The sequence below is a fragment of the Coturnix japonica genome, chromosome 2 (assembly GCF_054131305.1).
Source record: "Coturnix japonica strain WE chromosome 2, WE-NBRP24, whole genome shotgun sequence".
NCBI lineage: Eukaryota > Metazoa > Chordata > Aves > Galliformes > Phasianidae > Coturnix > Coturnix japonica.
The window spans coordinates 71,980,842-72,003,873 of NC_140664.1; the positions used below are offsets into that span (position 1 = coordinate 71,980,842).

The 23,032-nt window shown below is 39.6% G+C and overlaps 1 protein-coding gene across 1 annotated transcript in view; it reads left to right on the forward strand.

The window, feature by feature from the left end:
• Nucleotides 1–8,250: 8,250 nt before the first annotated feature.
• Nucleotides 8,251–23,032, forward strand: part of CAP2 (cyclase associated actin cytoskeleton regulatory protein 2) — a 58,075-nt gene continuing 43,293 nt past the window's right edge. The window contains exons 1-3 of the mRNA XM_015854682.3: nucleotides 8,251–8,358; nucleotides 17,461–17,585; nucleotides 20,344–20,444. Of these exons, the coding sequence (XP_015710168.1) occupies nucleotides 17,462–17,585; nucleotides 20,344–20,444 (225 nt within the window). The 5' untranslated portion in view covers nucleotides 8,251–8,358; nucleotide 17,461. The remainder of the gene's footprint in view (nucleotides 8,359–17,460; nucleotides 17,586–20,343; nucleotides 20,445–23,032) is intronic.

Consider the following 23,032-nt stretch of genomic DNA (forward strand, 5'->3'; position numbering starts at 1 on the left):
TAAAAATGAATCAGCACTGGTGATCTTCTACTTAGGGAAATACATTCTTGTAAGAGACCTGAACAGCTCTGAGGACCTGAGCTTTCATTCATTTTCCTCTTCCTCGAAAATATACATGAAGCTAATTGCTCTGATGCTCATATTTGTTAGCACCCAGCCAGCAGTCAGATATCTGGCAAGGTGACTATGAATCTAAGTTTTGTTTGTACTCCTTACATAACCAATATTTGTATTTCAGAAAACAAAGAAATTAAAATGGTAGTGATTAATGTCCTAGAACTGACACCCAACAAGAAAGTGACAAGTTAAAGCAAATAATAGGCCATTCTGGTCTGCTTTTATTAATCCTGTGGCCAATGACCAATGACACAAGACATACAACCTTTCGGCTGAGGACACGTACCACAGATAAAAATGAGGACAACCAATGAAGAAATCAATCTTGAACAAATTCCATGTATGGAGCATCAGGTTCTCTACCAAATTTGCTTGGTAACATTGAAAACCACAAAGATGTATGGAAGATCTGCTATGAATACAGTGAAGATTCCTAAGAAAACTGCACTACAGAACTACTTATTTTTTTTTTAATGTTATTACATTAACACTGGTGATGAATTATTGATGTTGATAGATGACTCAGAAAGAAGGGATTATATAGGTTGCTCACCAGAACGGGTGATGGACATCAGCCTGATGTTCCAAGAATGTTAATGTAGGAGTCCTCTTTTATTTCTCCAGAAGTTTTTACTCCATTGTTTCTCCAGAGTATTTTGTTTTCCTTTTGTTAAGTGCTATTTGAAGGAACTTACAGCAATTCATTCCCTGCTGCTGGTCTAATGCAACATTTGAGGACCCCAGTATAGCCTATAACTTTGCTTATCACTGAAGTATGTACACAGGAGGTCGCAGAAGCCAAACAAAACCTTTGCACAAGCTGATAATTTGGCTGATTATTACAAGCTGAATGAAGCTGATGGCTGGAAGAGGCTGACATTTCGGAACTGGCCAGCCCAGATACAAGCAATGATCTTTTATATGCTGTGATATGCACCTTTAATACTGGTTTGACTTTGTAAGGAATACATTCTTCAAGTACACAACTGTTTTGGTTTTAATGCTATACAAGCACCACAAGATACACAGCTTTGAAACAACACTTTGTAAGAGCTTCAGTAGCTGAACCTATTTTGTATATGGAAAATCAGCTGGAGTTGCTTATAACAAACATGTAAATGCAATGAAGGAGCTTAAAAGTGTTTGTGGACCACAAATTCACTCTGAATATACTTACAGTATACTTCCTTTCCATCTAAAACATTTACATTTTAACCTAAGATATAAAGGATTTTGGATTTAAATTTATTTTTTTTATAAATCAACCATTATTTGATTGATTGATTCACAAATATTATAGACTGCATGTTGTTTACTGTTGAATTTATGTTGTATCCTAAGCAGCTCTGTTTTCCTTGGAAGCATATGTAGATTGCCAGTCAAATTATCTGACATCTAAATATCGAATTGTCACCACACTTCTCCCATGCTCCTTTTCTATACTCTGTGATAAGTCAGAGCCAGATCTTTGTTACATTAGTGGAAATCTGTATAGAACCAACCAGTTTTGTTTCAGAGACACTGATACAACTGAACCAGAATCTAAGCTGATGTTCCCACTGATACCAACACTTTATTTGTTCTTAACACTCATGGCCTAATTCATAAATCAGCTTTTCAGTGTTGCTTTCCTTTTTTTTTCCTTTATGAAGATACAAGAGTGGCACCTTTGATGGGGGATTAAAAGAGATCTCCAAGATAAATTATTCAGCAGAGCAAACAATATTCTCTGAAGAAAATGATGGCTTCTTGAAATATGGTACAGTATGTGCAGAGCCCATGTAAATACAGGAAAGCAGGAAAATAAGAATTAAATAAATGACTTGTTTTGAAACAAAACATTTTTTTTTCTCATACTGGAACCGTTGCTCTGTATTTATACAAGCAAAATACTAAGGTGAAAATTTAGGGTGAAAGCTCATCAGCCAGTGGTAAAACATGCACTGATTTGAGGAGGAACAGGATTTCAACCCAGCAGAGCTGGTAATTCTTTCTAAACCATTTTAAGCATCAAACAAATACATTTATTTATTTATTTATTTACTTTTGTTTGCTCCTCCTTCCTTTTTTTGGGAAAAAAATTAACAAAAAATAAAAGGTAGAGTGGAAGACAGTCCAGCTACTGGAAGATCATCTGGCTAAAAAGGCAGAATAGTTTTCTGGCTTTGTATTTGTCCCTCTGTTTTCATATAAGGACTTAATACACAGATGACGGTAATTCAGAAAGCAAGGGAAAAAAGCAAGCTATTATGCAAAGTATCTCAGCTCAGGTCTAAAAAAGGAAAACCACTTTTTCACTTAACAGAAGAAACTCTTCTACCTCAGCTGTATGAGAAAAACATGTGTTGATAGGGACATACAATGGGGCTGGACTCAGAAAGCTCTCAGAGTACTGAAGAAACATTTTCTTTTCATTTGCCATGGAGATGAAAAGTAGGGTAAATGTTTCTGCTAAGCTCTGTGCTGCTGTGCTTGACCAGCTCCTCATATCTAATCTAGGCAGTTGTCATTTGTAAAATACTAATTTAGGCCAACAAACCTACATATTAATGTAAACAATGTACTATACCTGGGGATCCATACCAGCAGTCTCGTTTTGTAGCAGGATGTAAAACTGAGATATCCTCAGTGTTGAAGTCCGTAGCTGAGAGAGAGATTGAAGGAGCAGAAGAAAATTCACACCACTGTCATCCCTGGCATTCCAGTGCTGTAATGAAAAAGCAAAAATCGCCTTAGTACCTTTTCAGATTAAGTCAAAGATTTCAGACACTGACATTCAAAACTTTTCCATTCATTTCTACATCAGGATTGGCAAGAGCACTCACAGAATTCTTACATCAATAGCTAAATGGTTACTTACAGGACAAGACCAATCACACTGACAACAGCAACGTAAAGGCTTTTATTCTCTGCCTGAATTAACTGTTCTAGTGGGGACTGAGTGCCTGCCTTGCTTTCCCTCACTTCATAGACTCACAGAGTCATAGAATGGTTTGTATTGGAAGGGACCTTTAAGATCATCTCGTTCCAACCCCCTGCTAGACCAGGTTGCTCAAAAGCCCCATCCAGCCTGGCCTTGAATGCTTCCAGGGAGGGGGCATCAACAGCCTTTCTGGGCAACCTGCTCCCATGTCTCACTTCCTTCACAGTAAAGAATTTCTTCCTAATATCTTGTCTCCATCTACCCTATTCCAGTTTGAAAACAGAATCATAGAACACTTTGGGCTAGAAAGGACTACTCACTCTTCCAAGGCAGAGGAACTTGGAGGTGGGCAAAGCCAGCTAGATATGCTGTTGGCAGAAAGGGGTAGCAAAGGTCACCTAGCACCAAATTTACTGCAGTAAATTTGAGACAAAGAACATAGGAATTTTGTCACAGAGGGGGTTTATCTGGCATGCATGAAACCTCTTACTTACAGCTCTCTGAGTAAGGGCATAGCCTTGTTAAGAGCTTGAAACAATACTAAGTATGTGTCTGCCAGAATACACATTTGGTTATCTGCTCATGTTGCCATATTTCCTATAAAGTGTACTCTCTATAAAAATTAAATACCCAAGTTATCAATTCATATGGTTTTATCATTAATTTTGCACAACTTGGTGTTTTCCTTAAACTGCCATTTCCAAAATATATGAAGACAAAGAAAAACGAAGCTTCAAGTCCAGCGACTTGATATTCCCTCAAATCTCAGAAAAAGCAACAACAAGAATCTCAAATATACTCAAAAATTCGTATGTTTCCCTTGTCTGGATTTTGCGGTACCTCTAATGCACTGACTGCTTTTTCTCATTAAAGACCATTAATCTCAGGGAATCATTAGTAAGTCATCCCAGGACAAAGTTTAGAGCTGGCCCTATGCTTTCTATCTTCAGAGTGAGAAAAAAACATGATTGTAATCTGGATTTACTGGAACCCCCGAGGGTGATGGGACACTCCGAATGAGCCAGGGCAGTTGGGAAAACTAACATTGACCAATGAATGAGACTTTGTCACTCCTTTTGACTATTCCATAGTTTTCATATGCAACAAAGGCACAGCTGAAGATGACAGAACACGACACTCACACACTTGGAAATTTTGCTTTCCTTCTTCTGATTCTCTGTTGAAGCATCCTCACTAAAAGTATTCCTTGCAAATTTCTGCCCGTAATTAAAATCATGAAACTTCACTTGAAATCTGTATCAAAATCACTATCAAAATCTGTATCAAAATAGGATTTTTAGCAGTGCAACAGAGGCCTGTATCTCACTATAATGAATGGATAGGTCAATGTAAATTATTAGCAGAACTGGAGCTCAAGCTCATGGTATTCTCTGAGTAGCTTTCCCAATAGAACAGCTCTACAGGAATGAATTAACACACCAAACTACCATTAGTGAAAGTAGTCACAAAAATTAGTACTTGTGAGATCAAGACATTTTCCCTCTGGATTCAGCAAAGCCCTTATGCATATACTGAATTATAAACAAGTGAGTAATTCCATCCCTAAGTGATGAGCTGCTTAAATACAACTGGAATGCCTAAGTGCTCTGCTGCATGAGGACACCATTACTCACATACTTAATGACATATTAAGCACGTGCTTTTTATTTAACTTTTCATGTTGCCGCGCTTAAAGTGAAGCATCCAACTTATTAATGCACAGCTGTGAGAGTCTACACCCCCAGAGCCAAACAGAGAATGCAGAGAAGAGACAACAAGCAGTGCAGTGACAACTTATCAGCCAAATATAATGAGTCTCCCTTAATCGTATTTTATAGGCAAGCAGATTGGATGTTAACATATTCAGCCTTATTTCACACTAGTCTGAAAAAGGAGAGATAGTCCACTTGTTTGGCAGAAACTTCTCTTAATTTAATGTGTGCCTTGGCACTGGATCTGTGCGAGATACCCACAGAGCTTTCTTCACTGATCCATTTAGCTAATTGTGAACATTTCTTCAAATTCTGAACACTAAACAATAGATTTGGTAAGAAAGGGGCATCCCAACAAATGCCTAAGAAGTCACACTACCAAGACTTTCAAAAGATATTCCATTTTGTTTCTTCACAATTTAAATTCATTTTCATCTTTACCAGAGCATTTTCTTCTAAGTGGGCTGCAATTCTGTCGTTCCGTAGAGATTTTAGTGTCTGCAGAGCAGCTTCTGACATGTACTTTGGGATTCCTGCACAACTTCAGAAACACATTCTTCTACAAGAGGAAATAAAAGAGACCAGCCTTGGCACAGATTGTGAGCAGGAGCAAAGTTAAAAAGGAAAATGAAAAAAAAATAAATTAGAAAGTTGTATTAAATGCCATATACTGTGCTCCGTGGCATACTGTATTCTAATTGGATACCTTTCAGCAAGAGAGCCCTTAATGCACTTTTTGCATAGAAGAGCTTCTCATGACTTCAGGAGGATTTAGCCATAAACTGGAATTGGAAGATTTTATTTTTCTTCCATCGTTAATGTATGATATCTACATTTTAAAGACTTTTAGAAGACTTTAGAAGACTTCTGAGATTTGTAAACCTTCTGGTTCTGCAGTTGGTGATTCTTTCTGTACAAAAAGAAAAAGCAAATGAAAACCTTTACCATTTAACTTGTAATGCTGAGATTGCTGGCATCAATTTATTTTCTGCCAACATATGAATGCATTGTTAGAATGCATTCAAAATCTGATCTTCCAGGATTTCCTTGCTCAGTGTTTCACTTGATGTCAATGCCAAGGAGCTTCAAAACACATTTTTATTGCAGTCCAAGCCTTCTTTTTTACTATTTATTTCTTTATTTTCTGGATGGGTTAGAACAATAGAGTGTCATCTACTGAATATTTCGCAAAGTTCAAAATTGGCATCTCTCTCATCCTTTTCTTCCCTGTAGGGGGTTGTTGCTAGGCTTCAGTTAATGCTATAAAATTCTTTATAAAACTGCCTTTTAAGGTTCTCTTCAATTACGTAGAAACCAAAGTGGGCAAGATTTTCCCTTCTAACATCATGTTTTCAGGAGCTACATCTTACTTCTCTACTTGCCACTGGGTTCCCGCTTTATTATGAGGTCACTTTACAATTACAGAAGCTCCTGTTTCTCCCTTCTAGCTAAATTTATCACTTCTTGTGTCCTCCTTACCTATGCCTTAGCCTTTGATGTTTGCCAGTACCCTCCTGGGGAAGTGAAAAGAGCAAAAGAACTTGATTGTTCTGTGTATCTCCTGCGCTTGAAGAAAGCACTAGAAGAGGACAGAAGGGAAGATGTGTTACAGGGAATTTACTTCAGACAGGCAATGTATTTGCCAGCCTGGTAGCCTTGTAAACTGTTCCATACAAAGAAAATGCCCAGCTTTTTTCCCCTCCTTTTTACATGCCTGTGGTGTAAAAAAGTGATGCAGAGTGCCTGATTGTGCTCTTAGAGTAAAAGCTTGTAGAATATTTCTTAAGTTAATGACATCATGTTTTCCTCAAATTAAGTTGGCATTGAAGAAATCAGAGTACATTTGCCATCCTAAAATTTCCATTTATCCCACAGACACTGCAAAGGTATTGGGACGTTTATTCTCTCTGTAGTATGGAATATGGATCTGAAGCTTTCATTTAGTCATTCCACAGTTCGTTAATCTTTTTGTGTTTCATTTCCAGAGACCTTCTAGGCTTGTTTCTTGCTTCACTTAAGCAGAGTCTGTGTTCTGTGCACTTTTGCAACCAGGTGTTCAGCTTCATACTACGTTTTTCCTGCTTGGAAGATTTGCCAAGACTCTTGTTTAAAAACAGCTGTTCTGTTGATTTCATCTGTGTGCTTTTTTTTAATATTCACCAACAAGTTGTTCCTTTTATTGTCCACAGGAAGCTGCAGCACTGACTTCTTCCAGTTTCCAATGATAACAGTGCCGTCCACAGCAGTGTTTTGATCCTAGGCTGATCTTTGCAGTTTGCTTGCTTTTGCTTATTGCAGTTTCCTCATCTCATTTCTGTACAGACTCACTAAAGTCTGCTGTAGCTATGGCATCTTTGTTCAAACACAGTTTTCCTCAGTCCCCATTTAAGAACTGCATAATTCAGACAAATATTTCTATCATATATTCTACAGTGTTGTCAAACCCTCAGAAGTGAAACACAGTCTTCTAAAATAAATTACATATTTGATAGAGAAAACTACCACCAGTTTTTGCACAGCCGCATGGCTGACCTGGAAAAATGCTTGCATTCATTTTTATTATTATTATTTTATTATTTTGTGACTGACTAATGACTCCTATTTCATTTCAAGATCAAACTGTTTCATTAAAGGCTATGAACTCGTGCTCTTCCCCTAAGACTTCTGTGCAGAAAGTCAGCTCAGCGATACCTGGAGGGGATGTAGATTTCAGGTGAGTGATCACACACCTTTGGGACCACGTGGCGATGAGCACTACATAACTGCATAAATCATGTGGTCACAGAATCACAGAATAACCCGGGTTGGAAAGGACCTCAAGGATCATGTAGTTCCAACCCCTGGTCACAGGGGGTAGGGACTGGTGTGAAGCCCACAGAGCTCGACTCACAAGGCCTAGGCATGTGGGTTTGCCTACAGGGAGAAGTCCTGCTTTCATCACCGTATGGCAGCCACCTTTCTGCAGACACAGCTGTGACTCTGCTTTGCAGGAGGCAGCCGGCTGCCTGGAGCGTGCCTTTGGGGTCTGCCTGCACACACAGCCCACACCTTCCCGCTCCCCTTTCCTAGTGTAGGACGCACCCGCTTCCTTCTCACCCAAGCCGTGCTCAGCGGGCAAGCAGGGCCGTCACACCTGTAGCCATGGGTGCCCCTGCCCGTCGTGTCTGTGCCCTCCCAGCCCGGCCGCTGCCCGCTCCTCCGCGGCGCAGCACGGCTGCCATTTCCTCCCCGGCACCGTGCTGCCGTCACCGCCGAGAGACACCTCAGCCTTTCCCTCTCCTTCCATTTTCACACTCCACCCACTTTTTGCTTTCTTTCTCCATCTCTGTCACCGTCTCTCTCTCTTTCTGGACTTGTCTTTATTTGGCACTCCCGGAAGCCGCCGGGCATTTCTCTCCCTGCCTGTTCGGGCAGCTGATGTGACTGACTGACACCGGCTCCCGCTGAGAAGGAGGAGGAGAAGGAGGAGGAGGAGGGAGAGCGACGGCGAAGAGAGGCGAGGCGAGGGAGGGGGGGGAGCGAGTGGCCGGCCACGGATTGTCATTGCAGAGAGAAGGAAAAAAAAAAAAAAAAAAAAAAAAAAGGCTGCGCGGGTCATCAAAACAGGTAATTCAAGAGGAGACAGCGCCGGGAGGGGCGGGATGCGGGGAGCAGCCGGAGCGGCCCGACCCCCCCCCCCCCCCCACCCCGGCCGGCTGCCTGGGGCGGGCCCGGGGGCTGTGGGTGCGGAGGGGCCCGGCAGGGGCTGGGCCGCAGCGGACATCTTGCCGGGGGGGGATGAGGGGATGCCGGGGGCCGCACGGCTCGGGGATGGGTCCCGGGAACCATCTGGGTCACGGCCCGGCTGCCGCCGGCTCGGGTCCGCTCGTCAGCTGCCCCTGCGCAGCAGAGTTCTACTGCCCTCACCGTAAAGAAGTAGCCGGAGGGCGAGAATAAGTCCCGAGAAATGGCAAGCGGCTGACAGTACCGCTTCGGGGTCGTACTCAGAGCCCTCGGTCGGCACAAGCTCGCAGCGAATCCCGGAGGGGTGGAGGTGGTTGTCCCGCAGCCCCTGGCCCGACCCCTGTCAGGTCCTGAAGTTACCCCCTGCTTGTTTATGTGGACCCAGCCCCTCTCACCATCAGCGTGAGGTGATCTAATTTTGTGCGAGGCAGCTGTAAGGCTCGCTGGTTAGCCGGGCTCCAAAATGTTGGTTCCTCATACACCTCGAGCCTGAGGTGTGTGTTGGAGGTGAGCTGAGATTCAGGTGCTGAGCAGGTATAGGTATAGGTACAGGTATAGGTATAGGTCTAAGCAAAGCGCTGGGTTAAATGGGATCTCGGGGAGAGATAGCTGAAGAAAACCATAACAGAAAACCCCAGCTAGAGATGTGAATCTGCCCTTTGCTTTGAGGATTGCTGCTGAGCTGTACCTTACCTTACCAACAGTGAGGGTTTTAATCAGTTAAAATGCTGAGTAGGGGCAATCTTAAAGTCTATCTGGGAAAAAACAAACAAACAAACCCATATCTGTCTTTATATGTATTACCTAAGCATGGTTGTCATCAAATGATAGAAAATGCTTTCAGAAAATCAAATCAAATCAAATACAATCCTGCATAGAATTAGGATTTTGCATTAGTAAAATAATCTAAGGGGTCAAATTTGCAGGGGGCGGAGTGGGATCGGGACTTCATTTTCTAATTATTATTTCTTTCTGACAAATGTGGCAATGGCTCCTGGAGCACCAGGTTTCATTGTCTGTGAAACTGCAGTCAGACAAAATAGCCCTATTTTAGAAACGTAACTTTAAATGTTATTTTAAACAGGAAAAGTGTAAGATATAATGAATTGAAAGTAATACAGTACTCCTAGATCTGGCCTTTTGGAGCATTACTAATACTTAGATGTCCAAGTTTATGCCAACTGCATCCTACTATTTCCATTTAATTACCTCCTATTCAAATGATTAAAAACTCTGTTCTGATTCTGTGCATTTTCAAATGAGGGGTTTCGTGACAGTGGTTGAATCTATATTGAGCAGGTCTGCACAAGAACAAAAAGCAATACACCTACTGTAGCAAAGCCATTTATGCTGAACAACGTGACCTTTTAAGTCTTGAGCATAACAAAAATGTCAGTCTTCAGAGTGTTCCGATGATTCCTTTGTTTCCTTCCCCTCAAATGAGTGCTGCTCAGATGTGGAAGGTGGACAGGCAGAACTCCAAATGTCATGAATAAAATATGTTTTCTCAATTAAATAAAAATGAAGAGAATATGCATTATTTACTATTACCGTAGAGCAGTTGTATGGCATGTTTTCATTATTCTTTGTCACCTATGGCACTCAGTTCAGAGGAACAAAGGTGGTAGCTCTTGATATATCACGAGGAGATATGCCAAGATACATATAATCTTGTCAAGGATGCTAAGATTCCATTTATTAACAAAACTCCTTACCATTAGAATATCTAGTTCCAGTGTATTAACTATTTTAGCTATTTAAAATATGAAAGCCTGATGATGGCAAGACTTAATGGCATATATATCACCTTAGTCTGTATACTGAGTACTTTGGTCTTCGCTTCACCTGCATAGGGTTGGATATGCTGTGTCAAACCATGAGGTGTTTTTGTTAGCAAAAAAAAGGTCCCACTGAGATTACTTATCCTGTGCATTAAAGCTGTGTTTTCTGTTATTTTAAATATAATATTAGTTGCTTTCTGGAAGGAATGCAAAGAACGATTTACATTTCCATGTGTAATCTGTCATCGTTTAGACAGAAGTTGAGTAATTCACCTAACAGCTCTGGGTCCTCTGAAGTACTGAAAAGGCTATCCTCTATATTCATCTAAGATGAATCCAGTTTGATCTTTCTGGGCAGAAACAGGAGGAATAAGAAGCTGAATGTGTCAGATCTTGTACGTGAGCAAGGTTGCAATGAAGCCACAGTAGTTGTGGAGTGAAGGGAGTAGGCAGTTGACAAAGTTTGCTTCACCCCTCCTCCTGGCTTTTGCTATGCTGAAAGAAGGATCAGTGGTTGCAGGATGAGCAGGGAGCACCAGGAGCCTGAGAGCATCAGACACAGAGTGCTGAGATGGTAACTGCGGCAGGACATTCTGGGGAGGGAACTAGAGTAGCTGAGTTGGCTGAAATTAACCTGAATTATTCTGACATCTGACGGATGTCCACCGATACTTCAACTTGTAGTACTCTTTGTTACTCGAAGTTGCTGTTGTTTGATTTCATGTGATTGGTTGCATCGGAGTGACTTTCTTTGCACAGCCAGAGGAATGATTCCTCTGACTTTTGAATTCAAACTGAGATATGTTCAAGTAATGGATGCATTCCAGAGTTGACTTGGCACGCCTACACTTGCAGGTTGAAATGAGAAACATCTGCATGAGTGGAAGGGATTATTCTTCAGCATGAAAGGTGGGGAAAATCTCTGATAATCAGTAAGTCAGAAATTCAAGCTTTTGCTGGATATGGATGTACAAGCAAAGTAAGATGTGGTAGCATTCTGAAAGGCCAACCTCCCAGCAAACAACATTGTTACTAACCTGGGTACTGAACAACTCAGCAGTCTCATCTTTTCTGCAAAAAATAATTTCATAGTTTGTATTTTTAGAGTTTGAAACACTGTTTGTTGAGTGTTCACTTTCTACATTGCTTTTCTGTCACATCTCAGAAGCAGTGAAACACAATGTAGGGTTTTGTGCTTTGTGGAGCTTACCCTCTTGAGCAGTGCAAATTCAATTTGGTTAGAATCATAGCATAAATAATCTTACTGTTCAGTTATTATGAACCGAACTAAAGCACTTTAATAAAATCAATGCCTGCCTGTAATGTTTTTTCAGAGCAGCAAGGCAGTCTGCTTACATACAGTAATTGGACTTGTGACAGGTAATTAAATGGCTTGTAAGGCCTTTAGGATGCTTGATTACATGAAAATCACTATGCTGATACATAGTAAATGAAGTGGATAAGAACACTATGTATCAGTTGATTGAAGAGACACTAAAGCTCTTCCACTTCATCGGATGGAAAGAAGAAAATAAAAACAAGACAAAGGACTATAAGCAATGGTAACATTAAAAAAGGAGCATAGAAAGAATAGGAGAATGTACTTGGAAACTGGGTTGCCTTGGTTATTTTAAGTCAATCATGCTTACACAAGCTGTCAAGTCTTGACTGCTTCGGTAGATCACTAAATAATGAACTTGTTCTTTATGATCACAAAATTGGTAAGACAGGCAGAATTATTCAGCAAGGGAAGGGAGCTCTTCACAAAACTTACATACAATTAGAAATGAACTGACATTCCAGGAAGCGCTAAGCTCATACATGAACATATAACACGTTTTAAAACGTGAACAGGGGAAGTTCCATACAAACATGCAGAAGAACTTTATGGTAACAACAGTCAACAGTCTTTGGGATACCTATCAAAACAGAGGTGGTTTTACAAAGCCAGTCTGTAATATTTTTAACATAGTCGGATACCATTGAGCCTCAGTTCCTCTCCTGCCTGTTTATTTTTATCAGCAGGGAGTCATCACTGGGAGTGAAGGAAGCAGGGCAAGAGCTGGTGTACAAGCAGTGAAGTATGTTTTGTGGTATCAGTGCCATGAAGCCAAAGGAAAAATGTGGGTTAAACTGAAGAGGTACAACATGAACATTTCCTCTTCTAGACCAAAGTCTTTTCTGTGCTTATAAGCACATATAAATATACAAGAGTACACCTTTTACTTGGATAAAATAAGATAAAAATTCTCTATACTTAGAAGAGCATGGCTTCCAAAGGAACTTGTAGCAGACACAGAGACAAAACAAGATGTAAAGGTCATCAAAAGCTCTAATTTGACCCCTGGATCAATTCTCTCATTGGCCTTTTCTAAGAGGTCCTCTGCTTTAATCCAATTTGACATCACTTTGACAAGCCTCTGTTTACATTCCTCCCATACAGCTAATTGGAAGCAAAACACAAACCATACAAGGTAATGTTTCTGTCTACCAACACGTTTTTGTCTAACCAATACATGCTTGCTCTGTGATCTCCACCCAGAAGCTTTTATGGTAGTAAACCAAATAGCTTCAGCAGCACCTCACTCACCATTCATCTGGTAACAGCCTGCTTCTCAGTTCTGCTTGGGAATGAGCAGCCCCTGAGACTCTCAGACCAATAGGTTTTCATCATTTGGACTAAAATGAGGTGGAGCAAGAATTTGGATGCCAAAGGTAGCAAAGAGACTGTGTGCTCAACACAGCTTGGAGTTGGTACATACAGCTGAATGGCAATGCAGGAAAACTAGCCAGTTATGGCTCAAGCTGACTGTATATAAAGTGTTGTGAGATACTTCTGTAATTTGACTGGATGTTCAGGAATGTGAATGCGTTTCCCCTCCTTTGATATATATTGTATAGAAGAACTCTTTGAGGAGACCATACTTTCAGTTTATAAGACATTTGTGACTGGCTTTAAGATATTGGTGGTGTAAGGATTTGCATATTTTCTTTATCACATATCTCAGTAGAAATTCATTAAAGACTATGAGAGGAGACACATGTAAAGGCTACAGTACTTTCAAGAATAAAACTGTGTTTTTCCAAGCTGTTTAGAAATGTTAGGTGTAATAATAATAACAAATTCTTGCCTGTCATGGTAACTGCCCTTTTTTGGCATAGAGAAGAAAAGCAAAATCTAACCTGTAGCATCTCAGATGATGAAAATGAATTAACCTAGTTAATGTCACAGATGTGGGAGGACCAGTATGAAGGAAAACAACTACAAACACAAAACAAATAAATGAAAAAAAAAACCAAAACTCCTCTTTTTTTTTTCTAAAATAAAAGAGTGCTAGGAATTAAAACAAACCATGGAATCTTTTGATGATGTCTATCAGAATATCAATACTTGACAGGGCGGCACCATTTCTACATTCAACCTGCCATTTTTATGTGCCTGACAAATCAACTGTCATTTATTTTTTCCCCTTATGCTACAACACTGTTCCTCCCTGTGGGCTCGTTTGAGTTTGTATCTTCTTGAGACAGAACAATATGGTCCTCTGTAGTAAGTCACATGCAATGACAGCAAGCATAGTACCTGTGTGGTTTGGCTTACAGTTTGACTGCTGTTTGGGATGACCACATCAGGCAGTTTTAGCGTACAGACAAGTTTTTTCCCTTGATAATAGATAAATGGTGCCTTCAGATGGGTGTCAAATCGGGGAGTAGAGTTGTTCTGTGTATAAAAACAGATCTGCTTTCTGGTCTTCAGTGTGTCCTTCTTTGCTTCTTTAAGTGATGAAAGGATTGACAGCTGTATTGCCATATGCCGTTAGCACCCCCAAGAAGGATACCGCTAACAGTAAACAGGGCAGGTCTATGAATCCTCTGTACTTTTTGTGTGCTAGAGCAATGCCAAAATTTACATCTTTTGTTCCTAGCTCTTAGTTGACTGAATGTTCAGTGAAGAATATTCTGCTTCTCCACCCAGAAAGCTGGATCCAGGATTACACTGGATTTGAAGTATTATTGGTTTTAACTCCTTGTAGGTAATCAGCATCAGACCTTAGAAAGGCGTATGAGTAACCCTGATAATCCACATCAAGAGCAAAGTTTTAATTAAAATCCCAGTGAAAACAGGATAGAAAATCTTCCTTGATGTAAAATCTTGCTTCGTGGCACTAGAGGCATTCCAAGGATGTATTTACATCCTCTTTATTAAGATGCAAAGATTTTATTTGGCACTGTAAGTAGACCAGTCTCATTTTTATTTGTAATTATTTAGCTCCAATACTATATTGCAACGACTTCTTCACAGTCAAGCTCTACCATTTGTGCTCTGAGCTCTTTTGAGCTCTGGGTTTGTAGTATCAGTTTGATTGACCTTGCAGAGTGCAGTACGGACTGATAACTAATGAGATGGACTCTGAATATGGCCAAGAAAATGATGAAGGTTGTCATAATGAGTCAAATATGTGAATTCCTAAATATGGGCAAAGATGCCAATGTTTAGACTGAAAACGGATTGAGAGAGTTGTGCTTTTGGTCAGTGGAGTCTTTACTTCAGAATAGTAACTTGATTTCAGTCTTGTTTTTACAAACCTATCTGACAAACAGTAAAGCAAATGTATATATCAGTTTATTGTATGTACAGCTGATGTACTCTTGAAGTGTTTTACACAGTAACAGCAAAAGTATACTTGTACATTGTTCATAAAGGACAGGGTACATGAATGTATACTTACATGCATAGGTGTACATGAGTATAGATACAAATGCCATGTAATCATAATGACTGAGCAGTTCTTAATAGTAACATTTCTTCTAAAAACAGTAAAAAACCTGTCAGCCCTGAAGTTATGGTAAAAATGGTTCTGACTTCTGTCTAAAGAAATTAGAATGATATATTATTCTGTAATTGTCCCACTGTTGATATCTGACTTTAGAACAACATTGTAATCTCAGAGTTTTTTGGAACTGAAGAAAACTGTGAAGAATATCATGAACCAGAGACAATGTTGCTGTTGGAAAGTATTGCATAGAAACGTCCACAGGGTCATTGGGTTATTCCTTCTGACCCCATAATTTTAGCAACTGACAGGGGCCAGTTTCTTGGGTAGAACATTACAAGTCTGATCCGTTTGTTTGGAAGATTCTTCCAAGTGTGCGTAGTCAAATCAGAACTGAATCCTTCAACAAGCAAAATCAGGCTAAAGAGATAGAAAGGATCCACTCTCCCAAAGAAATATTCTACTTTTCATCAGTAAAAAATTTGGAGCAGATGGAAACAAATATAGTTACTTACTAGACTGTGTCTTCAAGTAAAGACAAATAGGAAATATATACTGGAAATATACATTAAAATGCTGATGAGAAGAACTGACTGTTAGTGTGCTTCAGTTAGATCAGCCAGACTTTAAACTGCTCTAAAACATAACTTTTAAAATAAGCATGTTTTGAGGCTTTTAGGTAAGTAGAGTAGAATGTGAAAGGAATGTGCCCGTGATACTTTTGAGGAATAACAGTGCTTTGTTTTAAGAAAAAGTTCGATATTCTCAGAAAAATTGGCACATTTCAGAAGCTCTCCTGATACCTTCATATTACTCCTGCCAAGATACTTGGTTTTGTTTTTGTTTTGGAGAATGCATTGATTTTTCAAACAGAACAGTGTAGGAAGAGACCTCCTTCCCTTCCTCCCTCCCTGCCAGTCCGAATTTTGGACAGTGCTTATATGCACGTTGTTTCATGTCATCCTCTTTTAGGGTTTGCTTTTTTATTTAATGTAAATAGGGAAAAAGGAAAGAAAAAAAAAAACAGCGCATAATCTCCAGACAGAACTTTCTCATGAGAATGGTTCTCCCAAGGCTTTCGCATTGTAAAATCTCCTGTTTCACTCTTAGGTCAAACACAAATCTCTTTATATTTATAGGGTAAAGCCTGAAAGCCCCACCTTGTTTGACAGACAGCATGACTCAGCATGGGAGCTTGGCATGTGCTCCCACCATCCTGGTAGCTTCTCTCACACTTAGATTTACAAAATAAAAATCATTATAAGGATTACTAATACTGATTTTTAAATCAGAAGCCCTTCTTTTCATATTACTCTACCTTTTAATGAAAGAATTTAGACCTTTTCCCCAGGGCAAGGGAACAGTGAAGCAGCATTATTTGTTTTGCTTGCTAGAAAAATACTGCACAGGGCAAGGCATATAAGCCATCTGCTTGAGCTCACGTGGATCACATTTTAATCAAGAGCCATAGATCACCACCAGCTCCCTTACTGTATATCACTCCAAAGAAAGCACGTACAACCTTAAGTTAGGAACGCTCACTGTATTAAACGATGGGGGATTTAAACATAGCTTTGTCTTTGCTTATGTAACCATATCTTAGTCTGTAGCGTATCGAGCACAGTGTTCCTTGAGATATTGGCCAGCCTTCAAAAATGTCAATGCCTACACTTACCCACATGTAAGAAAACAGATAATCACTTCGTGGAGAAATGAAATTATGCACAAATTGTTCAAAATGTAGCCTGATTTCTATTTCATCTTACATCAAAAGCACTGTTGCAGTACTGTGTGAGTAGGCTCCTGGTTTTTTCTTTCCAAACATTAATCAGTGCTTGTTTTGAAAGGTGTGAGATGCACTCATTCACATAAGGTGCATTCATAAGAAAAAGAAAAATAATTAAGAGATGGGAAATCACAGAAGAACAAACAAAATTACCACTTCACAATAGTCACTCAGTAAAGTGGTTGAGTTTTAATACAAAGCTGAGAAGACCCAGGCAGATTTCAGCATGTATCTTCAGAAAAATTAGGAGATAGGCATTTACAGTCTGGCTTTTAGTCAAGAATTAATCAAATCTGTATTTCTGCCTTTGGAACTGACTGATGCAAATCACTGCCGGCATAAGTTTCTACCAATTACATTTATAAAGATTTCACAAACTGTCCAAATACAGACTGCCCAAAGCTATACCAGCAGTGGTCTGTATCCATTTACAATGGAAACCAAGGGCTGAGCACTGACCAGAATCTTTGCTGACACAGAAGTAAGTTATTTGTCAGCTAATTTGCTATAGCCAGAAAGGCAATAGTTAAAAAAAAAAGGGGTACTTTTACCATAAATGTTGATAAAGCCATAAGATGAACATGAGGTAAAACGTGGACTTTCTCAAATGGGTCTAATGCTCTTTCCTGAATGACTTTTTTAGAATGGCAGAGAATCATGGCTTGATGGAGAGGTTGGAGAAAGCAGTGACTCGACTTGAATCATTATTTTCAGATTCCCAGAGATCTGGTGGAATGGAGTGTGATGCAATGAATGGTGTCAATGGAAGTAAGTCATTTTTTTTTAAAGTACTACTTCTTTCTGTAATTTGAAATCTGGCTCATAAGACGTGTGTGTTTGTCTTCTACGCATGATCATAAACATCTCCAGCCGAGAAAATTCAATATTAGTCATATCTCTTAAATATATGGTCCATATTTTAAGCTTTATTGCTCTTCCGACTTCAGCATTTATATTGTTGGAGATAACTCACCAGATGAGAACACCTGCTTGAGCCCAGTTAGCAGAAGAAATGAGACATCCCAAAAATGCACAGCATAAATATTCCTAAAGAAGTCAGCAGTATAAAAACTGAGTCTATTTTCCAGCTCTCTGAATTTCATGTTGTGCACCATGATTTAATTGATTAATATCCTTACTCAAGTATGAGTTTGTTCATAAGCACTTGCTCACTAAGATCCACCACTTATCCTTGGCCTTACTTTTATCACACTTGAGCTCCTTCTCAGGAGGATCTCTAAAGCACTAACTGGAAATACATGGAAAACAAATCTGACCTCATTTATCCACCTCATACTGCCAAACTGTTGTGGTTTTTTTCCATCCCTTATTTTTTTTTCTTGTTCTTGTAATTTATAGGATAAATAACCTTATAAATGTGGTAGTACTGATATTGATTTAATAGAAGTACCTGTCAAGAGCTGTTGTTTTGGTTTTTTAACCCAGAATCCCCATCTAATCTTCGCGTCACTTGCTTTGCACTTTCCTTAACCCTTCCCTACCTTCTTCATGGGACAGCATATCCTATCATGGGCTTGGTATACAGAATGCTGCAGAAAACGTGGAAAGTTGTGGGCAGCTCCCTTACTGACAGAAGCAAATTGCTGTATGATGTCAGCTGCTTTGTTGTAATGGTATGCCAGTCTTTATCCAACAACACGTGTGGCTACACATGCTATAGGCCTAAATGCTGGCAGTTGCTGTGGAGCAGCTGACTGAAAGCAGTATGGCTCTGTGGCAGGAAGGGAGCATCTTCCAGCAGGCTTCCAGAGCAGGGGACTTAGCTGGTCAGAATGAGCTTCAGTAATAAAATGTGTACAGTGTGGAGAAAATCCAGACCGCTAGTAAACCTTAACAAAGTAATGGAGAAATATGACCCAAGTACAAGATGACAAATAAATTGATTGCTACTAGGAAGGCTACATTTTTCAAAAACATTGGCTTCAATCCTATAATGAATCGATTTAGGTGAGTCTCTACTAACACAAACCTTAGGACTGCAGAACCAGGGCTGCTTTTACAAAGGCAATCAATTCATCCCCATGAAAATCAGCATATCTTTAGCCTACCCTATGAACTGAAGAAAGGTGAAGAGCCTCACCCCCCAGGGAAGCAGAGCCTTAAAAACCCTCAGCAGGTTCTAAAAGAAACTGACTGCCAAGTGTTATATGGGTGAGACTGTAAACCACACCTGCTGGGAGAAGCAGCAGCAAGAAACTGATATGAGCAGCACCATGGGGTGCTGCCCAGGCTGAGCTGGCTCACATGGGGACTCAGGCATCAGCTTTTGCTGATGCAGTTAGGACGGACTTGTATCCGTTTTTCACTTGGGATACAAACAGCACCACAAATATAATGCTGTATGCTCTTGTTACTTTGCAGGGGCTCCCAGAAGTCTCTGCAACAATTGCAGAGCTGACAGTCTTACAGAACAGGTCTCTTTTTCTACTTTAAAACTGATGCTCTGCCAAAGAATGTGACATTTTTAGAGTCCCTAGTGGAAATGGAGATACATTGCTTTCTTCTACTCTGCCCTCTCCCCATAAAAGACCATTCCATAACTAGAACTATCCCCCCCCAAAAAAAAGCTGGAGTTTTTTTTTATTTAGTTTTTTTTTTTGGAAGCAACAAAATAGTGGGGAACATGGGAGGAATGTACTGTGCTTTTACTTTTTTTCCTAAATGGCACTGCAACAATGGGATTGCAAACAAATCATTCAATTGCTCCGCACAACTCACAGCACACTCTAGTAAATGCTCCTGGGAGTTAGCTGTATTGAATAGTAAAAACCAGCATAGTCGCTTTCTAGTTTTGCATAGCACAAATGCCATTTGGTGAACTGCTATTTAAAAGTGCGCTCTAAAGTAAAAGGTTACAATGATTCTCTTGGAGACGCACACAGATTTCAACAAAGAACATAAATAGGCTTTGGAAAGCATCTCAACAACTAAAACCTTTTGTACCCTGGGTTATTTGAGGGGTTTACACACAAGCACTGAATATGGAAGAAAGCCCAGAAATTCCTCAGAATTAAAGGTGAGTGACATCAAGAGAACAAAAGCAGCCTTGAGATCCCGCCTAGTTGTCTAACTACAGTTTTTTTTTTCACACAGGCCACTGCAAATTACCAAAGCCCTTCTTTTTTTCTGTCAAGGAGCCAGATGACTCTTAGGAAGTAAAGAGGGCTTTCAAGATTATGAATTTGGACACAATTGTCATATAGTGCCAAAAGGTTAAAGCACACTCTCTGAAGAAAGCCTGGTACCTCTTCAGAGCAGTCTCCAGGCTATTTTCCAGCAGAGAGGCTGGAAAGAATTTTCACCATGGTCTCTCAGATACTACAGATGCTATAAATTCACATATGCGTTATTCATGCTAGACCTAACAATAGTACTGATACACCAACAAGACCCGAGGATATGTTGGGGCGGAAGGAAAGTGGGCTGGACATCTCTTCAGCACAGAGAAGTCCTGTACTTTGTTTACTATATGGACCCGTTGTAATGGAATGTTCTTCTTCTATAGGCATAGCTCCATACGTGGAGGCCTTTGATAGGCTGCTGAATGGGAGTGTTGCTGAGTTTCTCAGGTATAGCAAGATTCTTGAAGGTGATGTGAAGACACATGTGAGTATTACTCAGATTTTCTGCCCGTAATATAAACACGCAAGTCTACGTGATCAGCTTTGATGACTGAGTAGAGGGGAATTTTAATAGCAGTTCTCTGAATTATTAGTTCTTGATAATACTGGTATAACACACTGGGGGCATTTGGTTGGCTTTTGCATTCATGAGGAGGGACTTTTCTTCTGTAACACCCAAGATCAAACACTATAATATGCAAAACCTCTAAATATTCTCAGGTGCGAGAAAGTTGAATTGTCCTGTTGTCTGCTAAGCTCTTGCAAGACAGGAACATAATTAAAAACAAGTGTCAGCAACCAAGAAACAATAGGAAGAAAGGCAGGTCAGAGCAGTGGTAACATCTCATAGATGTATCTTCTAGGCATCTATATCATCATACAAATTAATGTAGAGTTTTGGCTCTCTTTTCTTTTTTTTTTTTTTTACTCATATCTCTTTCATTTGGAACAACATAGAAAACTAAAAGATGGACACGTCAGGCATTTAAGTGTCTCTTTTTACCATGTATGTCATAGCAAGAAAGTACAATGGTATTTTCATGATGAAACCAGTTTGTAACCTTGTAATCAGAGTTTGTTTCATTTTATTTTTTAATACTGTCTTCTCTACATTTAGTAGTGATAGATGAAAAAAATGGGCTCATTTTACTGCAGTTCACAACAGCTTATCAATACATGTTTTGCCAAAAAAATCGTGCAGAAGAGCCAAGGTCGCTGTGAGCTTGATCTGGAGGAATGTGAAGCTACTGGTTTTATCTAGTAGATCCATGCGATCGGGCCTTTCTCCACGTGTGTTAATCATTCCCCAATTCCTTGCAGCTGCTGCTCCACATAAAAATAAATAAATTAATAAACCTGTAGCCAGAAAAGCACGCAGTTCTACAAGATATTGGGATTGAAAGGAGATAATAAATACTTTGCAAGACAGCCAAAGTAAAAGCCTGTTCACAGAGCAAGAGCTCTGGGATTTTTCTGTGAACCATGCTTTTTCTGTGATGTTATATGTTCTTGTTAGAAGGGTAGAGACTCTGACCTACTTAGGCCTAAAATACTAGAGGGAGTAGGAGAAGATTCTTGAGGATCCTCATGTTTTTAAGAAAATGCCAGGCTTCTATTTAATTTGAAAGTCTCTTCACCTTAACAGTTACAATTTAAGATACTATATTTGTACTTAGCTCTTAAAATAAGTAAGGGAAAAAATAACAAACTGAGATAAAGAAATATGCTTCTAACTGAGCAGGGAAAGGATCCCTGGAAAGGATCTGTTTTACCTTTGGCCACAAAGATCATTAGGCACCATTATTTTGCAGTTCATTTCTCAACATCCTAAAACTGAAAGATAGGAATAGCCACAGTACTGCACCCCGACACTAAACAATAAGAGAATCTGCATTTAACTTTTTAAATTACTGGAACATTTTTGTATTTTATTATTATTTTTTAAATTTATGGTATCTGTAAATGTTTAAATCAGTAAGCATATTAATTTACACATTCAATGCTTATCACTGAGACCACATACAAATATATTTATCATTTCTCTCTTAAGCCTGTGGTTAGTCTCCAGCATATTGTTGATGATAGTGTAATGCAAACCGTGGTACGGAGTGTATGTTAGGACTATTAGATTAGACATAAATAACTTTCCTTTACATAAAGAAGCTGGTGATTCTGATTGCAGCCTATGAAATATTCTGAAATCTTAGATTCTGAATGTACAGCATGCAGCAGACTGTGGTTGCCTTATGCTCATACTTATCACAGCAGCAACATCTGTGCTTTACCTTAACAAGTGGAACAAGGAGTATTTTTCTTCTGGGTGTCTTACAGACCATGTGTCCTCAGCATTATACTTGCAGCTGCTGTCTCTGCCACATAATTAGCTGAAGGGAAGGTTGTATTTTATTTCAGAAAACACCTGTTGCCTAGAAAACCTCACATACCTGACTCACCAGAATGGTAATATGAGAGAAAGAGAGACTTTATATTATGCTACAGAAATAAGAGGTTTAACATGATGTGTTTTGCGCTGATTGCCATAAGGATTGTGTGGTTTGTGTTTCTGGTGAAAGGAAGAACACAGCCATAACTAATATCCATTGAGGAGCCCAACTCCTTTCGGCATGCTGAAACAGTCTATTGAAAGCAAACAACAAAAAAAAGAGAACTAACAGCTAGATCCTGGCTCCGTGCAGCACAGTGAATTTTACAAAGATTTATTCATCAAAAACGTGTTCTGCTTAGATTCAATCTTGAGAGCAACTTATTTCTCATTCAGATTACGGTATAAGCAACACTGAATCTCTGAGGTCAACTGCATTACAGAAATTAACCACTTAAAAAGACAGAGAGAACAGTTAGTTTTTTTACATAGTCTGTTTAAAACAAATTAATCCATGTATATGGCTAGGATGCTGTCCTTTTGCTGCAAAAAGGCCTGATTATATGGGTACTTCTATGGCATGCAAAGTGCCCTACAGGCATATAATTTATGAAGCTGTAGACACAGAATTTATGAAGAACTTGTATTCTGTCCATGTCATAACTACAGATCACACGAAGTCAGTGGAA